Raw genomic sequence first — 23,997 nt, 5'->3', positions numbered from 1 at the left:
TCAGCGACCAGTGGGCCAAACTCACTCTATTGTGTTTCTCTGCTTCCCTCAATATGCACTCTTCATTGTGTGTCCCCAAATAGCTGCTCCAGCTCCCATCATCACATCCTACATTCCAGTTTGTAGGAAAGAGGAAAGGGGAAGGGGAGAGCATGTTCATTTCCTTTGAGGGAATGAGGGCTATTGTGCATATCACTTCTACTTCATTTCATTAGTCAAGCTAATGGTTCTTCAAATCATCCTCAGCTCAGATCTTCCTTTTCAAGGATCTCGTGGCATCCTCCTTCATACATGTCAAAACCACAGCTGCACAGTTTAGTTCCTCAGACCACAGCTTTAGAGAATGAATGGGCTTTTGAAGAGAGCCCTGAGCAGGGATCCAGGGCCCTCAATTCTAGCCCAAACCTCCTACAAGCTCACTTTGAGACCTAAATGGAATTGTTTCTCCTTTCGGGGTCTTAGCATCTCTCTTTTTTTATTTTTTATTTTTAATGTTTTATTTATTTTTGAGACAGAGAGAGACAGAGCATGAGTGGGGAGGGGCAGAGAGAGAGGGAGACACAGAATCTGAAGCAGGCTCCAGGTTCTGAGCTGTCAGCAAAGAGCCTGATGTGGGGCTCAAACCCACGAACCTGAGATCATGACCTGAGCTGAAGTCGGAGGCCCAAAGGACTGAGCCACCCAGGCGCCCCATCATCTCTTTTTGCAAAGTGAGGTGATTGGAACCTTTTCCTCTCATCTCCTTCTAGGTTCTAGAAAGCTCCTCACCATTTTCCACAGAATTCCATGGGGTAACAACTTTGTTAGGACTGGGATGCTTACTCCTTTTCCACCCGTGGTTATTCTGATCATGCAACTGTTTATTCCATCTTTCAAGCATTCCCTCAAGAGCTGCAGTCTCAAGTAAACCTTTGTTGATGGCTGGAGAGTGTCACAAAAGCTTCAAGTTTCCCCCTAGATACATATTCCTCTGGAGTGTAGAGAAATATAAACCGGAGCTGGTTATATGGTCACCAAGATAGGATTACATTGCCCAGACCCCTTTGCAGCTGAGTGTGGTCTTATGAGCAAGTAGTGGCCAATGGGAATGAACAGGACTTGTGTGTACAACTTTCAGGTCATACCCTTAAAGGGGAGGAACATATCCTTTCCTTCTTCCCTCTTTCTTTCTGCTGGCTACAGGTGTGAAGAGGGGGACAAGGTGGAGCACAAGGTGAAAGCTATAGCAAGATAACCATGAAGCCCCACCTCCCCCATCCTTACTCCGATCTTGGACTATGTACCTGAATTTTACCTTGGTACTCTGTTATACTGGGCTTATGTGTTTTAAAAATCACACCTATACCTTAACAAATATAGAATTTAATACCAGGAAAAGGACGTTACTTCAACAGAACTGCAAATATATGACATGGGCTTAGCATAGTGCTTTTTCAATCAGGGACAATTCTGCAATTCTGTCCCTTCCCCAAGGACATTTGGCACAGTATGGAAATATTTTAGATTGACTTGAGTTGGAGGGAGATGTTACTGGCATCTACCGAACCCAGGATGTTGCTAAATATCCTGTAAAACACAGGGCAGCCCCATAATGCAAAGAATGATCTGGCCCAGGGGCACCTGGGTGGCTCAGTTGGTTAAGGTCTGACTTTGACTCAGGTCATGATCTCATGGTTTGTGAGTTTGAGCTCCACATTGGGCTCCATAGTAACAGTGCATAGCCTGCTTGGGATTCTCTTTCTCTCTCCCTCTCATTCTGCCCCTCCGCTGCTCTCTTTCTCTCTCAAAAAATAAATGAATACATTTAAGAAAGGATGACCTGCACGAAAGGTCAACAGTGCCATGATTGAGAAATTCTGGCTTAGCAAGAAGTGGTGAGGACACATGGGTACATTCTGGAAAGCTGGTAACTCATGTTCTGCTATGATAAAACTTTTGATAAGACTGTTAATTACAATGTGTGCAAAGCCTATAACTCTAGAGGAAATTGTTTTATTTTATTTTATTTTTTAAATGTTTTATTTATTTTTGAGACAGAGAGAGACAGAGTATGAGCGGGGAGGGGCAGAGAGAGAGGGAGACACAGAATCTGAAGCAGCTCCAGGCTCTGAGCTAGCTGTCAGCACAGAGCCCAACGCAGGGCTCAAACCTACGAATGTGGGATCATGACCTGAGCCGAAGTCAGAGGCTTAACCGACTGAGCCACCCAGGCGCCCCAAGAGGAAATTGTTTTAAAATTTAGAATGTTGGATAGTATGGTGACTGCTTCTTGCTGCTTTCAGCAAAGTCCTGTAAAAACAAAAGATGGACTCAGAATGTGCAAGCAGAAAGAGGAGAAAACATGATGAGTGAAAGACGCCAGATACAGTAGGTCTCATATTGTATGATTTCTTTTACATGAAAATGTCCCAAGTAGGCAAATTCACTTTGGGGGGAGGGTGTTGGGGAGTGACTGCTTAATGGGCATAGCATCCCCGTATTTTGGGGTGATAAATATTTTGAAGCTAGACAGTGGTGATTGTTGCCAACCTTGGGGATATAGAAGAAAAGGCTCTACTGAAGGAGAGTTTGATGAGAGACTGAGAGAGAGAGAGAGAGAGAGAGAGAGAGAGAGAGAGAGAGAGAGAGGCCATCTAGGATTTTTAGGCACATTAAGTATATTTGGGTGAATTTGTTGGCTATAGTTATTTATCATAGATGAAACTGACCAGAAATCAACAGAATTAAAACTAGTAATTTTTTTGGGAAAAACCTATTATTGAAAAAATTACAAGCATGGCTCATGCCAAACAGCCTATGACTGTTTAAATCCCCAAACATCTCTGGATCTAGGTTGATCCTAGCAGGAAGTAAACTTTGAAATCTGTACCCTCCTTCCCCAAGGTTCCATTTCTTTTTTTTTTAATTTTTTAATGTTTTTATTTATTTTTGATACAGAGAGAGACAGAGCATGAGAGGGGGAGGAGCAGAGAGAGAGGGAGACACAGAACCGGAAGCAGGCTCCAGGCTCTGAGCTGTCAGCACAGAGCCTGACTCGGGGCTTGAATCCACGAACTTGAGATCTGACCTGAGCCGAAGTCAGAGGCTTAACCGACTGAGCCACCCAGGTGCCCCGGTTCCATTTCTTATGTCCACTTAAAATGTATTTTTGAGAAAGATGGACAAGGAAGACCCTTATTGATGCAAAGTAAGAAATCATGGATACAGTGGACAAGGAAGTTTCTCCAAACCAGAAGAATGAAGCAGGAAAATGAAATGTTCAATCTATGCTTAGTTTATCTAAATTTCCATCATGGCTAAATATGTGCATCATGACATAGTCAGAAAAGCACCTTGCCTCCTGAGAAAACCATCTCCAAATTGTACTTTATCTTTTTAAAAAACTGTTCAATGGTTTTGCTTAAAAATCTGCAAATAAATTAAATATTGGGCGCTGTGGTAGGCAGCTTCTGACATTGCTGGCAGGAGTCCGCACCTCTAGGTATTTGCTTACTTGTGTAGCTTGCTCACCTTCAGTGTGGGCTGGACCTAGTGACTTGCTTTTAATGAATAGAGTATGGGGAAAGTGATGGGATGTTATTTCTAAGATTAGGTTACAAAAGACTGACTTTTGCTGTCTCTGACTTGTATCGTGTGTCTTATTTATCATACTCTAATGAGGTGAATTGTGCTGTTGGAGAGACCCGTGTGGCTAACAGCCTGGGAGGGACTGAATCTTTCCATAACTTGGTGAGTTGAGTCTGGAAGCAGAGCCACTCCCAGCAGAGCTTTCAGATGAGACCACAGCCCTAACTAACATCTTGCCTTTAGCTTTGTGAGAGACCTTAGGACAGAAGACTAAGATACGTTGTTCCAAGCCACTGAGTTTTGGTGTAATTTTTTACATAACAATAGATAGCTAATACAACCACACGTTGTTGACTCCTTAAAAGAAAACAGTGTATTCCTGATATTTTTGCTCTTCCTCTGCTCTCTCTGTCTCTCCAAAATAAATAAATGTTAAAAAAAAGTCTCCTGGTTTGTTTCCATCCTTCTCTCTTTCTTCCTCTCCCATATGTTCATTTGTTTCATTTCTTAAATTCCACATATGTGTGAAACCATACGGTATTTGTCTTTTCTGACTTATTTTACTTAGCACAATACACTCCAGCACCATCCGTGTTGTTGCAAATGGCAAGATTTCATTCTTTCTGATGGCTGAGTAACATTTTGTTGTATATATACCATATCTTTATCCATTCATCAGTTCATGGACAATTGGGTACTGTTTTAGTTCTATGTGAGTCTTCTCCATGACAACATCCCTGGTAAATTCTAGCTTATGCTTGATTGCTTCTTTGTCAGGAAACTCACTGCTTCACAAGGTCTCTCCCCCTTCCATGGTTACACATCTCTGAGAAGCAGAGTAGAATGGGAATCACTGCTAATGGATATGGGCTCTCCTTTTGGGGTAGCACAAATGTTTTAGAACTAGATACAGATGGGGGTGTCTGGGTGGCTCAGTGGGTTGATCATCTGACTTTAGCTCAGGTCATGATCTCATGGGTCGAGCCCCACATTGGGCTCTGTGCTGACAGCTCAGAGCCTGGAGCCTGCTTCGGATTCTGTGTCTCCCTCACTCTCTGCCCCTCCCCCACTCACTCTCTGTCTCTCTCATAGTAAAATAATAAAGACATAATTTTTTTAAAAAAAGAACTAGATACAGATGGTGGTTCCACAGCACTGTTCACTAATTGCCACTCAGTTGTTCACTTAAAAATGGCTAATTTTATGTTATGTGAAATTCACCTCCATAAAAAAAAGAGCATGAATTTCACTGTATATGGAGACCTTCCTATGTAACAAGCATTGGGGAGGAATGACATGCAGTATGGTCTCAATGAACCCCCATGGTAACATGGTGAGAAAGTGCTTCTCTTACCTACAGTTTTATAGGTGAGAAAATGGAAGCTCAAAGAGATTAAGCAAATTGCCTAAGAGGACACAGCCAGGAAGGACTGAGGCCAGGTTTTCCTCTCTCCCCAGCTGATGCTGTATGGTTTCCTCTGCCAGTCTCCTATTTTCTAGGAAAACTGGAAAAAGACCAAGGAAACCAGAAAAGTTGGGGTGAGCTGGACAATTACCAAGGACCTTTTCCATTTCTTTTTCTTTTTTAAAAAAGTTTATTTATTTATTTAGAACACTAGTGAGGGAAGGCCGGAGAGAGAGAGAGGGAGAGACAGAATTCCGAGCAGGCTCCATGCTGTCAGCAGAGCCTGATGTGGGGATCAAATTCATGAACGATGAGATCACTGAAATCAGGAGTCGGACGCTCAACCAACTGAGCCGCCCAGGTGCCTGGAAACTTTCCATTCCTAAAACTGAACATTAAGTAAGGCAAAGCATATAGGAACACTCTGCAGACTTTAAGTTAATCCATTGATTCGTTCACTGATTCATGTAAGAAATATTTGCCCCATGTTTGCTGTGTGCCAGGTACTGGGGATACAGAGGGAATCAGACAGATACAACCCTTCCGTGCAGCAGGCGTTGTTGGTGCCCCACCCAAATCCCCTTGGCACCATTCCGAGGCACACTGCACTGGCCTTCCCAACTGCTAATCCCAGTGACTCCTTGCCTGAGGGCTATCTTGGGCCATTGAAACTGGGTAGATCCCCCCCCCCCATCTTCCCAGAGCTGCCTTCAATCAATCCCTTACCCCTTGATTGGAGTAAATGAGACATGTGGTCTCCATGACTTCTGAGAAGTCCCCAAGAGGACTGAGTCTCTGTTGCCCATGGCGCTAACTTATTTGACACCTGTTACTGGCTGCCTTCTCTCCCTGCATCACTGCCCTGCTTCTAACCTAGGGCTTCCTGGGATCGCCTTCTTGATAAACTTCTTACACTTGAAGCCTTGCTTTGGGTCTGCTTCCAGAACACCCCACACTAAAGCAGTACCCTCAGGGAGCTTACAGTCACCAGACTGTCACACACAAAGGATTTGAGGGTTATGAAGGAAAAGTGCAGGGTTCCACTGGAATGTATGACTTGGGTTTTGACCTAGAATATAGGGCCAGGGAAACTGAAGATGTTACACAGGAAAATGGGTAGGAAGATAAATTTCTTTTCTTTTTTTCCTCTTAGTGCAGCTTGCAAGTTGCATTCTTTCTTTTTTTAAACATTCATTCACTTATTTTGGGAGAGAGGGAGAGAGAGAGATTGGAGAGGGGCAGAAAGAGGGAGAAAGAGAATTCCAAGCAGGCTCCATGGTGTCAGTGCAGAGTCTGACTGGGGCTCCATCCCACTGAGCGGAAATCAAGAGTCGGATGCTCAGGTAGCTGAGCTACCCAGGTGTCCCACAAGTAACATTCTTAGAAACATCTTTATAACCCATGTTCTTAAACAGTTAACTACATGCTTTGCATGTATGAATAACATGAATGGTATAACTTCCATTCACTGATGTAACACTTAGAATTTTCTAAGCAGAGGGAGTAATGTGTGCAAATGCTCAGAGACGGAAGAAAGTTTCGTATGTGGAAGAACCTGGTAGGCTGAATAATGCCCCCCACCATTACCCCCAAAGATGTCCACGTCCAATTCCCTGGAACCTGTGACTGTCACCTTACGTGGGAAAAGGGACACTACAGATACACCAAGACTTGAGATTGGGAGATAATTCTGGATTATTGGGTGGGTCCAATGTAATCACAGGGCTCCTCATAAGCAGCAGCAGGCAAAGGGGTCAGGGTCAGAGGGAGAAGTGATGACATACATAAGGAGTCAATCAGAGAGAGATTTAAAGATGCTGCTATGGCTGAGAATATGGAGGAAGAGCCACAAGCCAAGGAAGGAGGCTGGTGTCTCTGGAAGGTGGAGACAAGGAGATGGGTTCTCCGCTAGAGCCTCCGGAGGAATCGTGGCCTTGCTGACACCTTGACTTTGGCCAGATGAAATCCACTTCAGACTTCTGACTCGTGAAACTGTAAGATCTAAATTCGCATTGTTTTGAGCCTCTAAGTTTGCAGTAGTTCGGTACAGTGGCAACAAGAAACAGATACAGAAATGAAAAGGGCAGAGCTGAAAAGCATTGGAAGCAAGGGGTGGGGCGTGGTGGGGGAGAGTTGCCTGAAAAGGTGGCAGAGCAGGAAGGGATCAGGCAGTGAGGTTAGATGGATGTGGTCTGAATGGTTGTGTCCCCCCAGAACTCATATGTTGAACTCCTAACCCCCAAAGATGATGGCATTCGGAGGCGAGCCCTTTGGGAGGCGATTTGGTCCTGAGAGTGGAGCCCTAGTAAATGGGACTAATGTCCTTATAAAAGAGACCCCACAGAGCTCCTTTGCCCATTCTTCCACGTGAGGACATAGTGAGAAGGAACCAGCTGTGAACCAGGAAGGGGGTCCCCCAGAATGTGACCATGCTGGTGCCTTGATCTTGGACTTCCCAGCCTCCAGAACTGTGAGAAACAAAGCCCTGCTGTTTATAAGCCCCCCAGGTGTGGTATTTTGTTATAGCAGCCTGAGTGGACGAAGACAGTAGGACTGTCTTCTAGGAGCAATGCATGGTGGTAGTGGTGCCTTGGACTTGGAAGTAGGGGTGTGTGTGGGGCAGGGGATGGCGAAAACCAGACAGATTTAAAATTATTAGGAGTAGGGGCACCTGGCTGGCTCCGTTGGAAGAGCATGTGATTCTTGATCTCAGAATTGTGAGTTTGGGCCCCATGTTGGGTGTAGAGATGACTAAAAAAACAAACTTAAAAAAATTATTAGGTGTAAAGTCAACAGGCGTTTGATTGCAAAATACATCTCCTAGGGCTCAGCATAGTCCTGGCCTCAGTTGATGCTACTGAATTACATGGACTGAGTGACACAGGGATGTGACCAATATCTAAGGCAGAAGTTCAAAGGCTTTTGAGGGTCTGAGGCACTTTCACCTGTGGGCCCCTCCCCTCATAAAAATAAAATGAAAGAATTATTTGACAACTGCATTGGTATAACTTATATGAAGTTCCCAGAGTGGTCAAAATTAGAGACAAAGTAGACGGTGGGAGTTAGGGGCAGGAGGAGGGGTGGTACAGAGTCAGTATTTAATGGGGACGGAGACTTGGCTTTGCAGGATGAAAAACGTTCTGGAGACGGATGGTGGTGACAGCCCCTATGTGAATGAGCTTAATGCCACTGAGCTGTGCACTTAAAAATGGTTAAGCCGGTAAGTTTTGTGTTGTGTGTTTTACCGCAATAAAAAAGTTAAAATAAACACTTACATTGGCATAAAGATGAATATAATCCAGGTTAGATTTGTAGTTTCAATAATTTTAATTTTAATATTTATGTCATATATTACACGATATATAACATAAATTGTATGTAGTATAGATAATATGTAATATTAAGCATTATATATTCATATTTTTTCCTGACTTTAGAAGAAATTAAAGTGAAAACATTTTCAGGGGTCTCTCCAGTCTCTCCATTAGTGTCTGCTGCGGCCCATGCAGAAGTCAGCCCTGGGAAGTTGGCAGCAAGGAGAAAATGCAGTTCTTTTTTTTTTTTTTTTTTAAGTTTTTTATGTCTTTATTTTGAGAGACAGAGACTGACAGTGAGCAGGGGAGGGGAAGAGAGAGAGGGAGACACAGAATCCGAAGCAGGCTCCAGAGCCCGACGCGGGGCTCGAACCCACGAACCATGAGATCATGACCTGAGCTGAAGCCGGACGCTTAACCGACTGAGCCATGGGCACCCCAAGCATGCATTTCAAGCATTGGTGTACATCAGACTTCCTGGGAAACTCTTTAGAAAAGCATATATATGCCCAGCTTCTGCCCCCCGAGGTTCAGATTCTGGAGGTCTGGAGTGTGGTCCCCCCAAGTGTGCATTATTGACAGGCACTGTAGATGACCTCATGCAGATAGTGCGCAAACCTTCCTTCTGGACAGCGGCGTAACCCCATGTAGGGGCATCCCCAACACTTTTAAAGTCCAGACTTAACCTCTTGCCACTGCTTGGAATCTGTTTCTTCATCTCTACCGTGGGATGATGACACCATGTTATAGTGTCACTGAGAGCCTCCCTGGGTGCCCATGACGTGACCTGGGGCAGCAGCTGAAACCTCAGCTCTGAGGCAACCTAGGGGATTATGCAAGCACTGTTGGGGAATCGTGGGTGAGCAGAAGTGACAAACTGGGGCTGTGTCAGCCAAGGATAAGGGTGGCAGATTGCAGCCCGGAGTGTAAGGCATTGTATGCAAAAGCAGTACTTGCATCCCTCTGTAAGGTTTTGGGGCATGATGGATGGACAAAGCCGCAGGGGAAATTCCCAGCCCCAGGAAGGATCTGCAAGAGGCTCAAAAGTCAGCAGGGTGATGGCAGCTCTGTGGTCCGGAGCATATATGGCAGGCACCAATGGGTTCCCTTTCTCTTTGACTTCAACCAATAGGGGACACTGGCCAATGGAGAGAGCTGGGTGGGGCATTTATTTCTCCTGCATCCACAAGGCAGCACTGTCAGGCTGGACTACCTTGTGCCTTCAGATTTAGGAGTGGCAAAGGTGGCTCTCCACAATTACCAGCACCTTGGTCCTGTGCTATCTATCGAGGTTTTCCTACATCCTGCCCAAATTCAGTGAATTCTCATTCTTTCTGGTAGTTATATTCTGGGTGTGTGTGTGTGTGTGTGTGTGTGTGTGTGTGGTGTTAATAACAGAAGCAAGTTGGTGGTGGGGGGCTGCAATCATCTAAGAGAGGAGGACAGAGGGGAGCCTTGAGTTTTGTTCAGGGTACAGGTTTTAGACTCAGGGATTAAAATTTCAGCTCTTCTGCTTCCTACCTGTGTAACATTGGGCTGCCACCATTCCTACAGGCCTTACCCGTGAACTCACCTATCCTTACCACAAGCCTTTGAGGTGGGTACTGTAACCCTTTCCATTGTGCAGGTGAAGACTCTGAGGCCAGGGAGGGACAGTGAGTTGCCCAAGGCCACACAGCTTGAATTTGGGAGGCTGGGATTTGAGTCCCAGAAATCTGTAGCCCAATTCCTGCCTGTTAACTCCCAGCATCCACTGCTCATCAGGTGTTGCAGGCTAAGTGACTGATATACAGTAGGTGCCTAACAAATGGTAATTATTGTCATTTTTAATTATAGTTCTGCTGGAGGATGCTTAGGGGCAGGGTAGGATAAGGTGAGAGGGAGGGCGGGCCATGGAGCTGCCAAGTCTGTGCTCCGTAGGCCCGGGAAGAACTGCGCGGAATGGCTGGGGCGCAGGGCCAGCGTGTCACTTGCGGGCAGCGCCGGGCGGCGTACGCGGGTCCCAGTCACTGACCGGGCGCTGCGCCTGCTCGCAGTACACGCGCGGGTGCTGCTGGCGGAGGCGCAGGCGCACCACGTTGTAGTCCACCTCGTACCCCAACGTCTTGCAGTTGAGGCTCCCGGCAAGGTTCTGGCGCTTGTCCAGCAGCTCCTTCAGGTTTTTCTCTGTCCGCGTGATGTGGCGCTGCAGCTTGTCAGTGCCCTGGGGAGGGGGCCGGGCCTGAGCTGGCAGCAGGGCACTACCTGGGGTGGGCTAGCATGCCCGGGCCAGGGTGCGTGGGAAAGGAGCACACGGTCCGGCCTCAGAAGGGGAGGGACACACTTGGGCCACGCGTGCTTGCGGAAGGTCCCCTCCTGGGAAGAGGCTCGAAGAGATCGGAGGGTGGGGGCGGGGGCACACACTTGGGCCAGAAATGCTGGAAAGGGAACCCGAAACGGGGCGGGGTTCGGGGGAGGGGGGGAAGCACCCGGAGAGCGAGGGGCGGGCGGGCCTGGGAGAGGGCGAGCCTCTGGGCCAGATGTGCCAGAAGCAGCTAGGCTGAGACAGGGCCTTATCAAGAGGGAGTGAGGTGGGCACTTTTTCGGAGACAGGTGTGGGTACTGGAGGGCCTCCTCCTGAGAGAGAGCTGAAGGACTGACCGAGCTGGGTGAGGTGGTCTTACCTGGGTCAGGTGGGATGGAGGAAGCAGTCCTATCCGGATGGGGCTGCGCCTACAGAGGGCGGGGAGGCGCGGAGGGGGCCATGGAGGAGCCTACCTGGGCCAGGCGTGTGGCTTCGGGGAGTTGGGTGCCCACGTGTCTCTGGTACACTCGAACCAGGGGTCTGTCCAGCTTCTCTCGAGTCTCCATGTGACATTTTGACAGAGGACCCTGGCAGAGAGTGGTGTGCGGAGCAGTGAGGCCCTGCCCAGGCCAGGTGAGCGACCCTGGTCCCAACCCCGCACATTCTGGCGCCAAAGCACACCTTGATGAGGCCGCGAGTGATGTACATTTCCTGGTTGAATTTCGTGCATCGATGGATAGTTCCCCTCATTAGTCCTAGGGTCATATTCATTATTTCCTGGGTGGGGTGGGAGCACAGAGAAGTCACAGTGGCTTCCTGGCTCCTCTGCTCCCGCGTCCCCCTCTCTGTAGTCCCACGAAGTCCACCCTAGCCTCCCGCCACCAACCCGGGAGTCGCGTCCGCAGCGCCCACCTTCAGCTCCAAGGTCTCGCGCATCTTCTGCGCCAGCGAGGCGCACACGCGATCGCTGATCTGATGTTGCTGCTCCCGGAGGTCTTCCTCGTTCTTTGCCATCTCCAGCAAGGTGTCCTTGGACTCCATCAACAGTCGCTTGGCTTCGTACAGCGCTGTGGCGCACTCTGCGGGGGGTGGGTGGGGGACACTCGGGGGATTCAAGGCCTCCTTTCCCCAGAGCCTGGCGACCCTGGCTTTCTGAGTCGCCCTCCTCTATTTTCAAGTTGTGTTGGGCCCTGGGCGAAGGGACTTTACTGAAGGACCTAACGAAAGTCCAGGGGAAGAGTTAGTATAAGTAGTGTCCCCGACTGATTGAGCGAGTGCTCGCATGGGAGACTGTGTGGGAAGCAGGGGTGTCCCTGAGGAAGAGCGAATCAAAAACGTGTGCTCAGTGGAGACGGGCTCTCAGCCCCCTCACTAGGGGGAGCTGTTCCCCAGGGATAGCAGTGGCTGACAAGTGGAGGAGTGGGCACCCAAGGGTATCTATTGTAGTGCACTCCTTTCTGTGGAGGCCTACCTGGGGTATAGGTGCCCACAGGGTCTGGAGGCGGTGTTTTCTGGCCCTGAGAGCACGGGGAAGGGATGCGGGAGAGGTTCACCCAGGAGTGGCGGCCAGCCTGCTCCAGAACCTTATCCAGCGGCTGGTTCATTAGGTCCACAGCCTGGAGCCTCTCCTTACAGCAGAAGGCCAGAGTGTCTCGGCAGGAGGCCAGGGCCTGGGAGGAGGAAGCAGAAGGAGGCAGAGGAAAAGGCAAAGAGTGAGCTGGGAGGTTGGGAGAGGTGGCTGGAAGCGATTTCTCTGCTGGAGGCTGTACAACGTCTCCACCTTCAAACGGACCTTCTCCAGTTGTCCTTGCAGGCAGAAAGATTTGATTTCTAAGTGGAAGTTCAGACATCCTCCCCCCACCCCCACTCCCATTGTCCCATTGTCCTGAAGCCTTCAGTGATCCCTGGATGGAGAGGGGAAGAGCAGTATGGGCTGATGGCAGCTTCCATGTCCTAGGTGTCATTTTCTTCATGGCTTCTGTGCCTAGCTTTGCTCTGGCACCCCCAGAAAGCCCCCGCTCCCATCAAATGCCCCATCTATAAAGAAGAGAGGCAGCACTGGCAGTATCTACTCCAACAGTCTTCCTGTGCCAGCCCTTTGCCCCTCAGATCCATTTAGGGCTGATCCCCGCCCCTAGCTTCAGGGTCTCTCCTCCTTTGCTCTAATTAGTAGCAGGAGCCTTCTGCTGTCCTCAGAGTATCTCCCCCACCGGCGTCTATTTCCCCTGAACTCCTGCTCCCATTCAAACCTGACTTCCACCATTACAAAATGAGGTATATTGGGGCACCTAAGGGGGCTCAGTCGGTTAAGCGTCTGACTTTGGCTCAGGTCATGATCTCATGGTTCATGGGTTCGAGCCCCGCGACGGGCTCTGTGCTGACAGCTCAGAGCCTGGAGCCTGCTTAGAATTCTGTGTCTCCTTCTCTCTTTGCCCCTCACCCACTCATGCTGTCTCTCTCAGTCTCTCAAAAATGAATAAATGTTAAAAAATTAAAAAAAATAAAATGAAGCATATCGCATTTCTTTGATACTTGCAGTTATTTGAATGTTATATTGAAATATATATATGTATATACATATATATGTGTGTGTGTGTATATACACACCTACTTATATATACCCACATAAACACCACCCTCCTCAAAATATAGAATATTTCCATCATCCCGGAAATGTTTCTGGTGCCTCTACCATCCTCTCCACTAAGCTGTCCTGCAGGTTAGTTTTGCCTGTTTCTTTTTTTTTTTTTTTTTTTTAAGTTTATTTGTTTATTTTGAGAGAGACAGAGACAGCATGAGTGGGGGAAGGGCAGAGAGAGAGAGAGTATCCCAAGCAGGCTCCACATTGCCATATGGAGCCTGATGTGGGGCTTGAACCCATGAAGAAGCTGTGAGATCACGACCTGTGTTGAAACCAAGAGTTAGATGCTGAACTGACTGAGCCACCCAGGTGCCTCTTGCTTGTTTCTTAAAATGTCCATAAGTAAAGTGGATGGATCTTGAGGATGTCATGCTAAGCAAAATAAGTCAGGCAGAGGACAGATACCATATGTTTGCACTCATAGATCTAACAGGAAAACAGGAGAAACCTAATGGAAGACCAGGGGGAGGGGAAGAGGGAGAGTTGGGGAGAGAGAGGGATGCAAAACTTGAGAGACTATTGAATGCTGAAAATGAACTGAGGGTTGAAGGGGAAGGGGGAGGGGGGAAAGACGTGGTGGTGATGGAGGAGGGCACTTATGGGGAAGAGCACTGGGTGTTGTATGGAAACCAATTTGACAATAAACTATTAAAAAAATGTCCATAAGCTTCAGCCTATGGACTGGCTGCCTCTTTTTGTAACAGGACTTTATTGGATTACAGCTGCACTTTTTCATGTATTGTCTCTGTCTGTTTTGTGCTACCCTGACCTAACTTTAAAAAATATTTATTTTTGACACAAAGAGAGAGCACCAGTGGGAAGGGGCAGAGAGAGGGGGGCAGAGAACTGGAAGTGGGCTCTGTGCTGGCAGCAGAGAACTTGATGCGGGGCTCAAATTCACAAACTGTGAGATCATGACCTGATCATGACCCAGACGCCCCTACACTGGCCTAACTGAGTAGTTGTGACAGAGACTGGATTTCACACAAAACCTAAGATATTTACTATCTGGTCCCTCAAAAAATTGCCTTTGAAATCTAGAACTTTATATAAATGGAACCATATAGTGTGTACTTTATGTCTAGCTTCTTTTGCTAAATATTGTATCTTTGGGATTCAACCATTTGAGTACAAAATAGATTTTAAAAGTCTTTCATTCATTGACTCAAATATTCATCAAGCCCCTCCTGTATGCTGGGCAGTGTATCAGGGAGTAGGGATGCAGTGGGGAAAACTGATCCAATTCCTGTCCCAAAGAAGTGACAGGGTCGGGGCACCTGGGTGACTCAGTCAGTTAAGTGTCTGACTTCAGCTCCAGTCATGATCTCATGGTTCTTGAATTCGAATCCCTGCATTGGGTTCTGTGCTGACAGCTCAGAGCCTGGAGCCTGCTTTAGATTCTGGCTCCCTCTCTCTGCCCCTCCCCTGGTCGTGCTCTGTCTCTCTGTCTCTCTTAAAAATAAATAAACATTAAAAAAAAGAAATGACAGGGTCAACATGTGCAGACAAGACTGGTTAGTGAGTAGATCAGAGAAATGGGGATTACCTAGAGGGGAGTGTGGGATCTAGAGGTTTTGTTTTTGTTTTTGTTTTGTATTGTGGTAAAATAGACATAACAAAATTTGCCATTTAAACCATTTTAAGCATACAGTTCAGTGACAGTAATGTACAACAACCACCATTTGTCCATTTCCAGGATTTTTTTAATCACCCCAAACAGATCTGCACCCAATAGAGAATAATTCCTCATTTGTTCACTGGTGAGAATGATTCAATAAAGATGGAAATATTGGTGATACAAGAGAATGGGGGAGAAGGCGGGTGCAGAGGTAGATGGAATTATGCACTGGTAGAGGAATAATGAGGTTCCCTTCCATGGCTCTCATGCACTGGGATCATTCATTGAAAATGAAGAAAGCAGAGATCTGAAGAGGTCTGAAGAAAGAAAGTATGAAATAACTTATCCAATGGACAAGGACAACAAGCTTTCTAGACACACACAATGAGATCCCTGGGAAATTTTTGAGTGCCAATTTGAATTCATTAAGTTGAGACATGTCTGTTTGGTGGTAAGCATTTTTCTTCAGAAATGTGTACATTAAAGCTCTCCAGTGGTCCTTCTCAATTTCCATCTATGTCTATTTTTTCCTATCTCTCCATTCGCCTTTCTCTCTTGTAAACCCTTCCCTACTGGGCCCAACCTCAAGGATTTCTCCTTTGTCAGCTTCAGACTTTCTCAAAGGAGTTTTTCAGGACTCACCAGATTTAAAAGAATATGACAGTGGTCTGGGGGTGTGGTGGGTGAGCACAGTTAAGATTCAGCACCACGGACAGTGGTCCACCAGCTCCTAAATTTCCTCTCCCAACTTCACCCACCACCCTTGTCTGTCCCTAATTTGAATGTCCTTATAATGTGAACTCTGTGAGGGCAAGGCCATCTCTATCCTCTTCATTACTTTGTCTTCGATGCCAAGCATGGTGTCCAGACACCAGGGTACTGGATTAATATTTATTAAATAGATTAGTTAAAGCACACACAAATTACCAGCTAACTTTAACCAGTCCCAAGGGCTCCATCAAACTTGGCTGCTCTTTCATCTCCATTAGTGCTCTCATAAAGAAATCCTTGTTGCAAGAGTGAAGGATGTAGTGAGAGACCATCTCTGGCTGGAGCTGACAAAGATTGAGCACATATTACATGTAAAGAGCTAGGCTCAAGACATCTGAGCTGAATCACAAGGTGGTTCTCCCACTTCTGGGTATATATCCAAAGAAAATCAGGACCCTAAAGAGATATCGGCACTCCCATATTCATTTCAGCATTATTTACAATAGCCAACAACATGGAAACAATCTAAATGCCTGTTGACAGGTGAGAGAATAAGGAACAACATGATATATACACTATTATAATATTAATTATATGATATAAATGTATTAATAATTAAAACATTGATATCTCAACTCCTTTTCCCCCTTCCTCTCTCTATGGCCCTCTGTTAGGTTTCTCCTGTTAGACCTATGAGTGCAAACATATGGTATTTGTCCTTCTCTGCCTGACTTATTTCACTTAGCATGACACCCTCGAGGTCCATCCACTTTGCTACAAATGGCCAGATTTCATTCTGAGAAAGATTTCACTTATATGCAGAATCTAAAACAGTCAAATTTATGGCAGCAGAGCATAGAATGGGGGTTGGCAGGCCCTGGGTGGAGGGAGAAATGGGGAGATGTTGGTCAAGGGGCACAAAGCTTCAGTTACACAAGATGCTTAATTTCTGGAGATCTAACATAGAATAATGTGACTATAGATAACAATATTGTGTTTTATAATTGAAATTTGCTGAGTTTAGATCTTAAGTGTTCTCCCACACGTACATAAAGGTAACTATGTGAGGTGATGGATATGTTAATTACCTTGACCATGGTGATTACTTCATAATGTTTATGGACATCAAATAATCAAGTTGTCCACCTTACGTATATAAATTTTAAATTGTCAATTATATCTTAATAAGGATGGAAAGCAAAAAGACACCTGAGCTTAAGCCACAGCCCTGCCATTGGCCAGCCCGTGCCTTGGGTGAGTCTGTGTCTCTCCGAGTCTCAGTTTTCCTCTTTAATGAGGGGATCATAGTTTCTATTTCACAGGAGTGTTTTAAGAAGTTAACTACTGACTGCACAGGGCTCAGCTCAGACGGCTGTTCATTGTTATTTTGAGGCCTAAGTCCATCTCTCAGAGCCTCAGTTTCCCCCATTTCACAAAGTGGAAATACAGTGAGTGTGAGGTTAGGGTGGGCAGGGATGTGGATTGAGGGTTTGTTGTGGCTACGGTCCCCAAGGTCAGAGCAGTTCCCCTGTTTAGATCCACCTTCGGCCCTCTTAACTTGGCCCGAGGTATTCCCAACCTTGAGCAGGTCCTCGGATTTTTCCATATCTTCTTCCATCTTCCTTTTCATGCTCTTTAGTTCCTCCTTCTCCCAGGTAAGCATGCTGTCAGCTTTGTCAGGGACCTAGCAAACAAGGAGAGAATCTCTCACACCTTTGAGAGGGCCGGAGGGAGATTTCCTCCTTCCAGGGTCCTAGAGGGTTTGCCAAGTTTGTAAACTAGGGGGTTTGGAGGATGGAGTTGGGGGATGCTCTTGCCCTTTGGGGAGCTCACTCTGAGAAGGCTTTATTCTTTCAGGGAACTCTCACTCAGTGGGCTGTCTTACCCTTTAGAGAGTGGGACCGGGAGCTTCTCTGTTTTACAGGTAGGAGTCCAGTGAGCTGGGATGAAGGTGGCTTAACTTTGGGGGGGGGGGTTCTCATTCCCTGGGGCTGGCAGTCTCCCTTCTTTGGTGATGGTCTTATCCTCCCTCCCTGGCTAGAAATGGAGAGATCTGTTTCACCATAGGGACGATGAGGATTTGTCATTTGGGGTTTTTACTATCTGGATATGGGGGCTGGGAGTAGGAATCCCACCTGGTGTGCGAGGTCTCATCTCCCCCGAAAGGAGGCTAGAACGTTCCCCGCCTTAAGGGGTGAGGGTCTGCGGTTTCACTTTAGGGGGAGGGTGTCACCAGGGCTGAGACTCGGGGTCTCACTCTTTCTCTGGCTGGGGTGCAGGGGTGCAGGTGCAGGGACTCAGAGTTTGAGGGTCTCAACCTGTAGGCAGGACCTGTTCCTTTCTCCCCAGATGAGGCCTGGGGAGGGGTTCTCACTCTCTCAGTGAGAGGAGGGGGAGGACCGGGGCCTTAAAAGACATTTTGAAGAGAGTTTCAAGGGTTGGGACCAGGACATCACCCACTGTCCTCAGCGAGGGGAGCTTGGGGTGCGTTTTCACTGGGCTTTGAGGATCTCATGCCCCTGGGAGGGTCCCACCTTCTGGACTCAGAATCGAGGCACCTCAACTCAGGAGGGTCCTCATCTTCTGGTGCCCTGACTCGCCTGCGGTGGAGGTGGGTGCTCTCTCTATGGGGAGGAGTTTTCTCAGGCCGGGTATCAATCTGGGAGCTGAGGACTCGGTGTCTGCGACTGGGCCTGGGGCAGGGGGCAGGGTCCCACCTTCTCAGACTTGGGCCTGTAGCCCCGAAGCTTGCTGCTCTGCTGGTTAATAAGCAGGCCTTTGCGGACTTCGCTGAGCCTGCGGTCGGTAGCCTGGCGCTGGCGCTGCAGCAGCCGCAGCTGCCCATTGATCTGGTGCTGCGCTCGGCACAGGCGGGCGGCGGTGAGGCGCGCCCCGCGCGCGTGCGCGTGCACCACCTCGGCGGTCTGCAGGGCGCGCGCGTCGCGGTGCAGGGGGAGCGGCAGCCGGGCGTACCAGGCGGGAGGCTTCATCTTGCCCTTCCACAGCGTGACGCCCTCGCCCGGCGGCGGCTTCTCCACGGTGCAGCCGGCCTGGAGCATCTCCACGCGGAAGCGCCAGGGCTGGGTGTAGGCAGCGCGGCAGAGGTGGTGCGCCACGTGCGGGTCCCTCACGCAGTCCTTGGGTTGCCACATGGTCACTGCCTCCTTTCCGCAGCGGTCGGTCAGCTTGCGCGCCTTCTGCATGGTGGCCAAGGCCGCCTCGCGCCATGCCGGAGCCCCAACACGCGTGTCCTGGCTGCACTCAGCTGGGTGGATCCACACGGGCATGGTCCCCGCTTGGTATCTCCCCGCGGGGAGAGGGAGGGACTCCCAAAGACGTGCAGCTCCTTCCTGACCGGAACAGCGAGTGAAACAGAGTCCCCATCACCATGGCGACGTTGGCAACCGAGCGGAGTTCCATCCGTGGGGGAGGGGAAAGGCTGGAGAGAGGCGTGGATGGACTCATTGCTTTGGAACATGGCTTGGAATCCTGGCTCCTCCAGAAAGCCGACCTCACTTAGCACATCTCTCCCTGGTGCTTCTATACTACTCCGCCCCCCCCCCCCCCCAACACAGACCTCCTTCCAGCTCTGGGGAGCGTTCCTTCCCACCTTGTCAAAGTCTCGGATTTGCTGTTCCTTGTGGGTGGCATCCTCCTTTCCATGTTCTTCCCAGGGGTGGCTCTTTTCCATCTTCAGGACTGAGCTTAAATATCACTATCCTAAAAACCTCTTTCTTTTTTTAATTTTTAAAATTTTTATTTATTTTTGAAGGAGAGAGGGACAGAGCACAAGCAGGGGAGGGACAGAGAGAGGGAGACACAGACTCCAAAGGAGGCTCCAGGCACTGAGCTGTCTGCACAGAGCCTGATGCAGGGCTGGAACTCACTAGCTAGGAGATCAGGACGTGAGCTGAAGTCGGATGCTTAGCCAACTGAGCCTGCAGGCGCCCTCTGTTTGTTTCTTTCTAGCAGCGACATGTTTATTTGAGCATTTGGTAGGCACCTCAAACTCAACAGGACTAAAATCAAACTTTTGATGAATCTCCCCAATCTTTTACTCCACTAGTTTTGCTTGACCTGATAGCTAGGCCCACCATCCACCCCAGTTGCTTATGTCGAAAACTTAGAAGCTTCCTTAATTTTTCGTGTCTGCATCCAACCCAACCACAAATTCTGCCAGCCCTCCTGTTGTACCCAGATTTTAATATCGCCCCCAAAAACCAGAGACCGCCAGGGAGGCCGAATCACGCATGCAAAAGCAAAGGGCTATATTACAAATTTAGGCCCGGCCAGCCTAAACTTGGGCTCACAGACTTCAACAACACACTGGATCCACCAAGAGGGAGCCCCGAGCATGGCGGGGCAGGGCCTTTTATGAGTTTGGGAAAGGGGAGTTACAGGAAATTGTGACACAGGTACAGGGGTCCAATCATTATAGCATCACATCATTGACAGTAACTTTTACCAATTACAGAGTGGACCCAGAATCCTCACGTAGGGCGTGACTAGGACCCTCAGTAGGGTGTGACTAGTCTTAACCTCCATCTTTAGGCCCGCCCCCAGAAATGTTAATGGTGTTAGCTGGCCTTCAAGGTCAGAGGGGAAACTTGAATCAGACCTGCATCCTTACACTCCCTTCAAAATGTATCCCCAATATGATCATCCTTTCCTCCATTGCTACCGCCAACATTCTTATTCTCACTGCCATCATCAACTCTCATCATGTGATTTCTCTGCCTATACCTGCTTTCTCAGACTCCTTCTCCACACCACAGCCAGCACTATGTTTTACAGTAGAGCACATCCTTTTCTTACTTAAAGCCCTTCAGTGAATCCCATGGTACTTAGGGTAGAGTCCGAACTCTTTACTGACAAGGCTCTGCATGATCTGGCTTTTCTCTCTTCCCTGAACTAATTTGTCTGCTGCGTCCCACCCCCTGGTCTACTCACTGTGCCTCAGCTTCCCTGATTGTCATTGTATTCCTCCAACACATCATGCTCACTCCTGCCCCAGGGCTTTTGCATTTGCTGTAATCTTTTGGTTGATCTCTTTCCCTTAAGATTTTACCCTGGCTTGGTTCTTGGTGTCCCTCATGGAGGTCTCACCTCTTAGGTCTTCCTGGACTACTTGCTCAAAAGTAGCTTTCTTGGGGCGCCTGGGTGGCTCAGTTGGTTAAACATCTGACTTTGGCTCAGGTCACGATCTCATGGTTTGAGGGTTTGAGCCCTGTATTGGGCTCTGTGCTAACAGCTCAGAACTTGGAGCCTGCTTTGGATTCTGTGTCTCCCTTCCTCTCTGTCCCTCCCACTGCTCGTTCTCTTTTACTCTCTGTCTCTCAAATGTTTAAAAAATTTTTTAAAAAGTAGCTCTTCTAGGCTTACAGTCTTCATAGTGTTTTCATAGCACTCCTCACTACCTGAAAGTCTCTTATCCATTTATTTACTTTTTAGTCCCCCCTCCCACACCCCTCCTAGAAGAAACCTTCCCTCAAGGACCCAGCACAGCTCATGCATATAGTGGGTTCTCATATGCACCCGATGAAGGAATGGATGGCAATCATATGCTGTGATCATTTTATTTGTTTGTTTTCCTTTTCTTTGGAGATGAAATTCTCATAAATAAAATTAGTGATGTTAAAGTGCACAATTCAGAGGCATTTAGTAGTATTTTTATGATGTTGCGTAGCCATCAGCTCTATCCAAAACATTTAAAACCTCATACCCATCAGTAGTCACTTCCGGTTTGAACCCCCCCCCCCCGCCAGGTTGGGGCAACAACTAGTCTACTTTCTGTCTCCATGGATTTGCCTGTTCTCCTATTTCATGTAAATTAATCATATACCGTGACCCCTTGTGTCTTTCCTCTTTCTCTTAGCATAATGATTTCAAGGTTTGCCCATGCTGTATCATGTACCAGTTCTTCATTTCTTTTTATGACCAAATTCCATTATATTTATATACCACAACTTTATTTACCCATAGATGGACATTTAATTTGTTGTCGTTGTTTTTAATTTGAGAGTCAGGGGGGCAGATGGAGAGAGAGAGAATATTAAGCAGGTTCCAGGCTTAGTGCAGATCCTGATGTGGGGCTCAGTCCCACTAGCCTAGATCATGACCTGAGCCGAAGTCAAGAGTCCAGACTCAACTGATTGAGCCACCCAGGAGACCCTGATTTTTTTTTCTTATCTCCTTTGTTCATTTTCTCCATCAGACTATGAGTTTTAGGAGGGTTAGTGACCTTGCCTTCTCTTATATGCTACCGTACCTAGGACCCAGTACAGATTGTGGCTCATATTAAGTGCTCAGTAAACATTTATTAAATGAATACATGATTAAAGGGCCGAGTATGTGTTTTCTTCTGAAGTGATTGAGAGGTGCAAGGATGATGAGGGAATGAATGACCCTGGCTTTGCAAAAACAAAGTATCTTTCAGTAATGGGGAGGAATAAGACTGTCAACCAAAGCCTCCCAGTCTGGCCATGCTGGAGACCCAGCAGGGTCACCAGGAAGTGACGGAGGCAGGTAACCTTCAGTGACGGAGGCTTGTTTCCAGGACTTACAGGAATGTGGATTTAGCGTAGTCACCAGGCCCAATGGTATCTGTCACAACGCATTTTCACTAGAGTCAGGATAGTGCCCTGGTCAAGATCCTGGAGCTGGATGACTTGGGTTCATACTGTGATTCTGACACTTAATTGTTTATGTGACCTCGGGCAAGTCACTCACTTCTCTGTGCCTCCATTTCCTCATCTGTTGACTATGATAATAGGATCGTGGCATGGATTAAATGAGTTAATATGAGAAAAGAGCTTGGGGGCACCTGGGTGACTCAGTCAGTTAAGCGTCTGACTCTTGATTTTAGATCAGGTCAGGATGTCACGGTTTGTGGAATTGAGCCCTGCATCAGGATCTGTGCTGCCAGCACAGCCTCTCTCTTTCTGTCCCTCCCCTGCTCACACACACTCTCTCAAAATAAATAAATAAGCATTAAAAAAAAAAAAGGAGTGGGAGATAAGAGCTTAACATGGTGGCTGACATAGAATAAGCAGGATGCAATTGCTTCCCTTTCATTTTTATTAATTGAATGAATAGATGAATGGGCTATTGTAATACCAGGAGGGGCAGAGAGGGCTTCCCAAAGAGCCAGAGAGAGTCCACTTGGGACAACCTGCTGTACTCAACCTTTGCTTTGTTCAGTGAGTGCCTCCCTTTTCCCAACCAGAGGATTATACTGGATTGGTTTGCTGGCTGGTGTCCGGAGCACTTCTATTGGGCACTGTTCCTGCCAAGCTGCCTGTGGGACACCTGTGGACACTTTCCTGTGTCGTACCGCCAAGGACTAGGGCTCTAACAAGTGTCTTTGGTGGAATTCCTTAGGGCTATGAGAGGGGGGTGTGGTCTGTTCCATTCTGGCTTTTTATTGGCTCAACCCATTCAGGTCAACACACTCCTAATGTATCCCACCATTTTTGAACTTAAAAAAAATTTTTTTTTGGTCTTTATTATTTTATTCTGAGAGAGACAGAGAGCGAGTGGGGGAGGGGCAGAGAGAGAGGGAGACACAGAATCTGAAGCAGGCTCTAGGCCCCAGGCTGTCATTACAGAGCCCGATTCGGGACTTGATCCCAGGGACTGTGAGATCATGACCTGAGCCGAAGTGAGATGCTTAACTGACTGAGCCACCCAGGCGCCCCTTTGGCATTGGTGCATTCTACTGTTCAGTGTTCAATCTGCCAACTTCCCATTTTCATCTTCTGACCCAACTTTGACTATATCAACTTCTAAAACTCATCTCCAGTTCCAGGCTCTGATGGCTACTTTTCTGTAGCCTGTCACATATATGTGTGTGTTTGAGGAATGACTGAACCGTCATTCCTCAAACACACACTTTCAAAGCCTGCTGGTCACAGCCTCGGTTGGGACCTGATAGAGTCCCAAATATTTCTGGATGTTAAATCCTAATGCGCAATACGATGGTATTAGGCGGTGGGGCCTTGGAGAGGTGACTGGGTTATAAGGGTGGAACTCTTATCCATGAAATTAGTGCCCTGTAAGAGAGACCCCGAGAGCTCCCTTGCTCATTCTTTCACGGGAAGGGACAGCGAGAATTTGACTGTCTATGAACCAGAAAGTCCTCATGAGACAGTGGCTCCATTGGCATATTGACCTGGGATTTCCTAGCCTCCAGAACTGTGAGAAATAGATTTCTGTTGCTTGTAAGCCACCCTGTCTATAGTATTTTGCTATAACAGCCCGAACCTACTAGGACAATAGGTGCCTGGAAAGACGTAGTAGGGCTGGGGTCAGCTCTCAGACTCCAAGAATTTCAACTATGTGTGGCTGAGCAGAGATGATGAAAGTCAGAAAATGCCTTGGCAACATTTGTATCCATGAGCAGAGGGATAGGAAAATTTTTCATTTATGTTTCAAACACAAATTCCTCTCTTAAGCTAA

The 23,997-nt window shown here is 47.6% G+C and overlaps 1 protein-coding gene across 1 annotated transcript; it reads right to left on the bottom strand.

Annotated features, from left to right (window-relative positions):
• Nucleotides 1–10,091: 10,091 nt before the first annotated feature.
• Nucleotides 10,092–18,893, bottom strand: CCDC105 (coiled-coil domain containing 105). Its single transcript, XM_029917680.1, has 7 exons — nt 18,258–18,893; nt 17,120–17,224; nt 12,042–12,240; nt 11,483–11,649; nt 11,252–11,347; nt 11,044–11,157; nt 10,092–10,489 (listed from the first exon to the last, which is right to left on the bottom strand). Exons 1-7 carry the CDS (start codon nt 18,825–18,827, stop codon nt 10,253–10,255), a joined length of 1,488 nt encoding a protein of 495 aa, XP_029773540.1. The 5' UTR covers nt 18,828–18,893; the 3' UTR covers nt 10,092–10,252.
• Between the last annotated feature and the right edge of the window lie 5,104 nt (nt 18,894–23,997).

Source organism: Suricata suricatta, chromosome 12 (assembly GCF_006229205.1).
Source record: "Suricata suricatta isolate VVHF042 chromosome 12, meerkat_22Aug2017_6uvM2_HiC, whole genome shotgun sequence".
NCBI lineage: Eukaryota > Metazoa > Chordata > Mammalia > Carnivora > Herpestidae > Suricata > Suricata suricatta.
The sequence above is the reverse complement of the archived record's forward strand: the minus strand, read 5'-3'. Positions and strand labels throughout refer to the sequence as shown.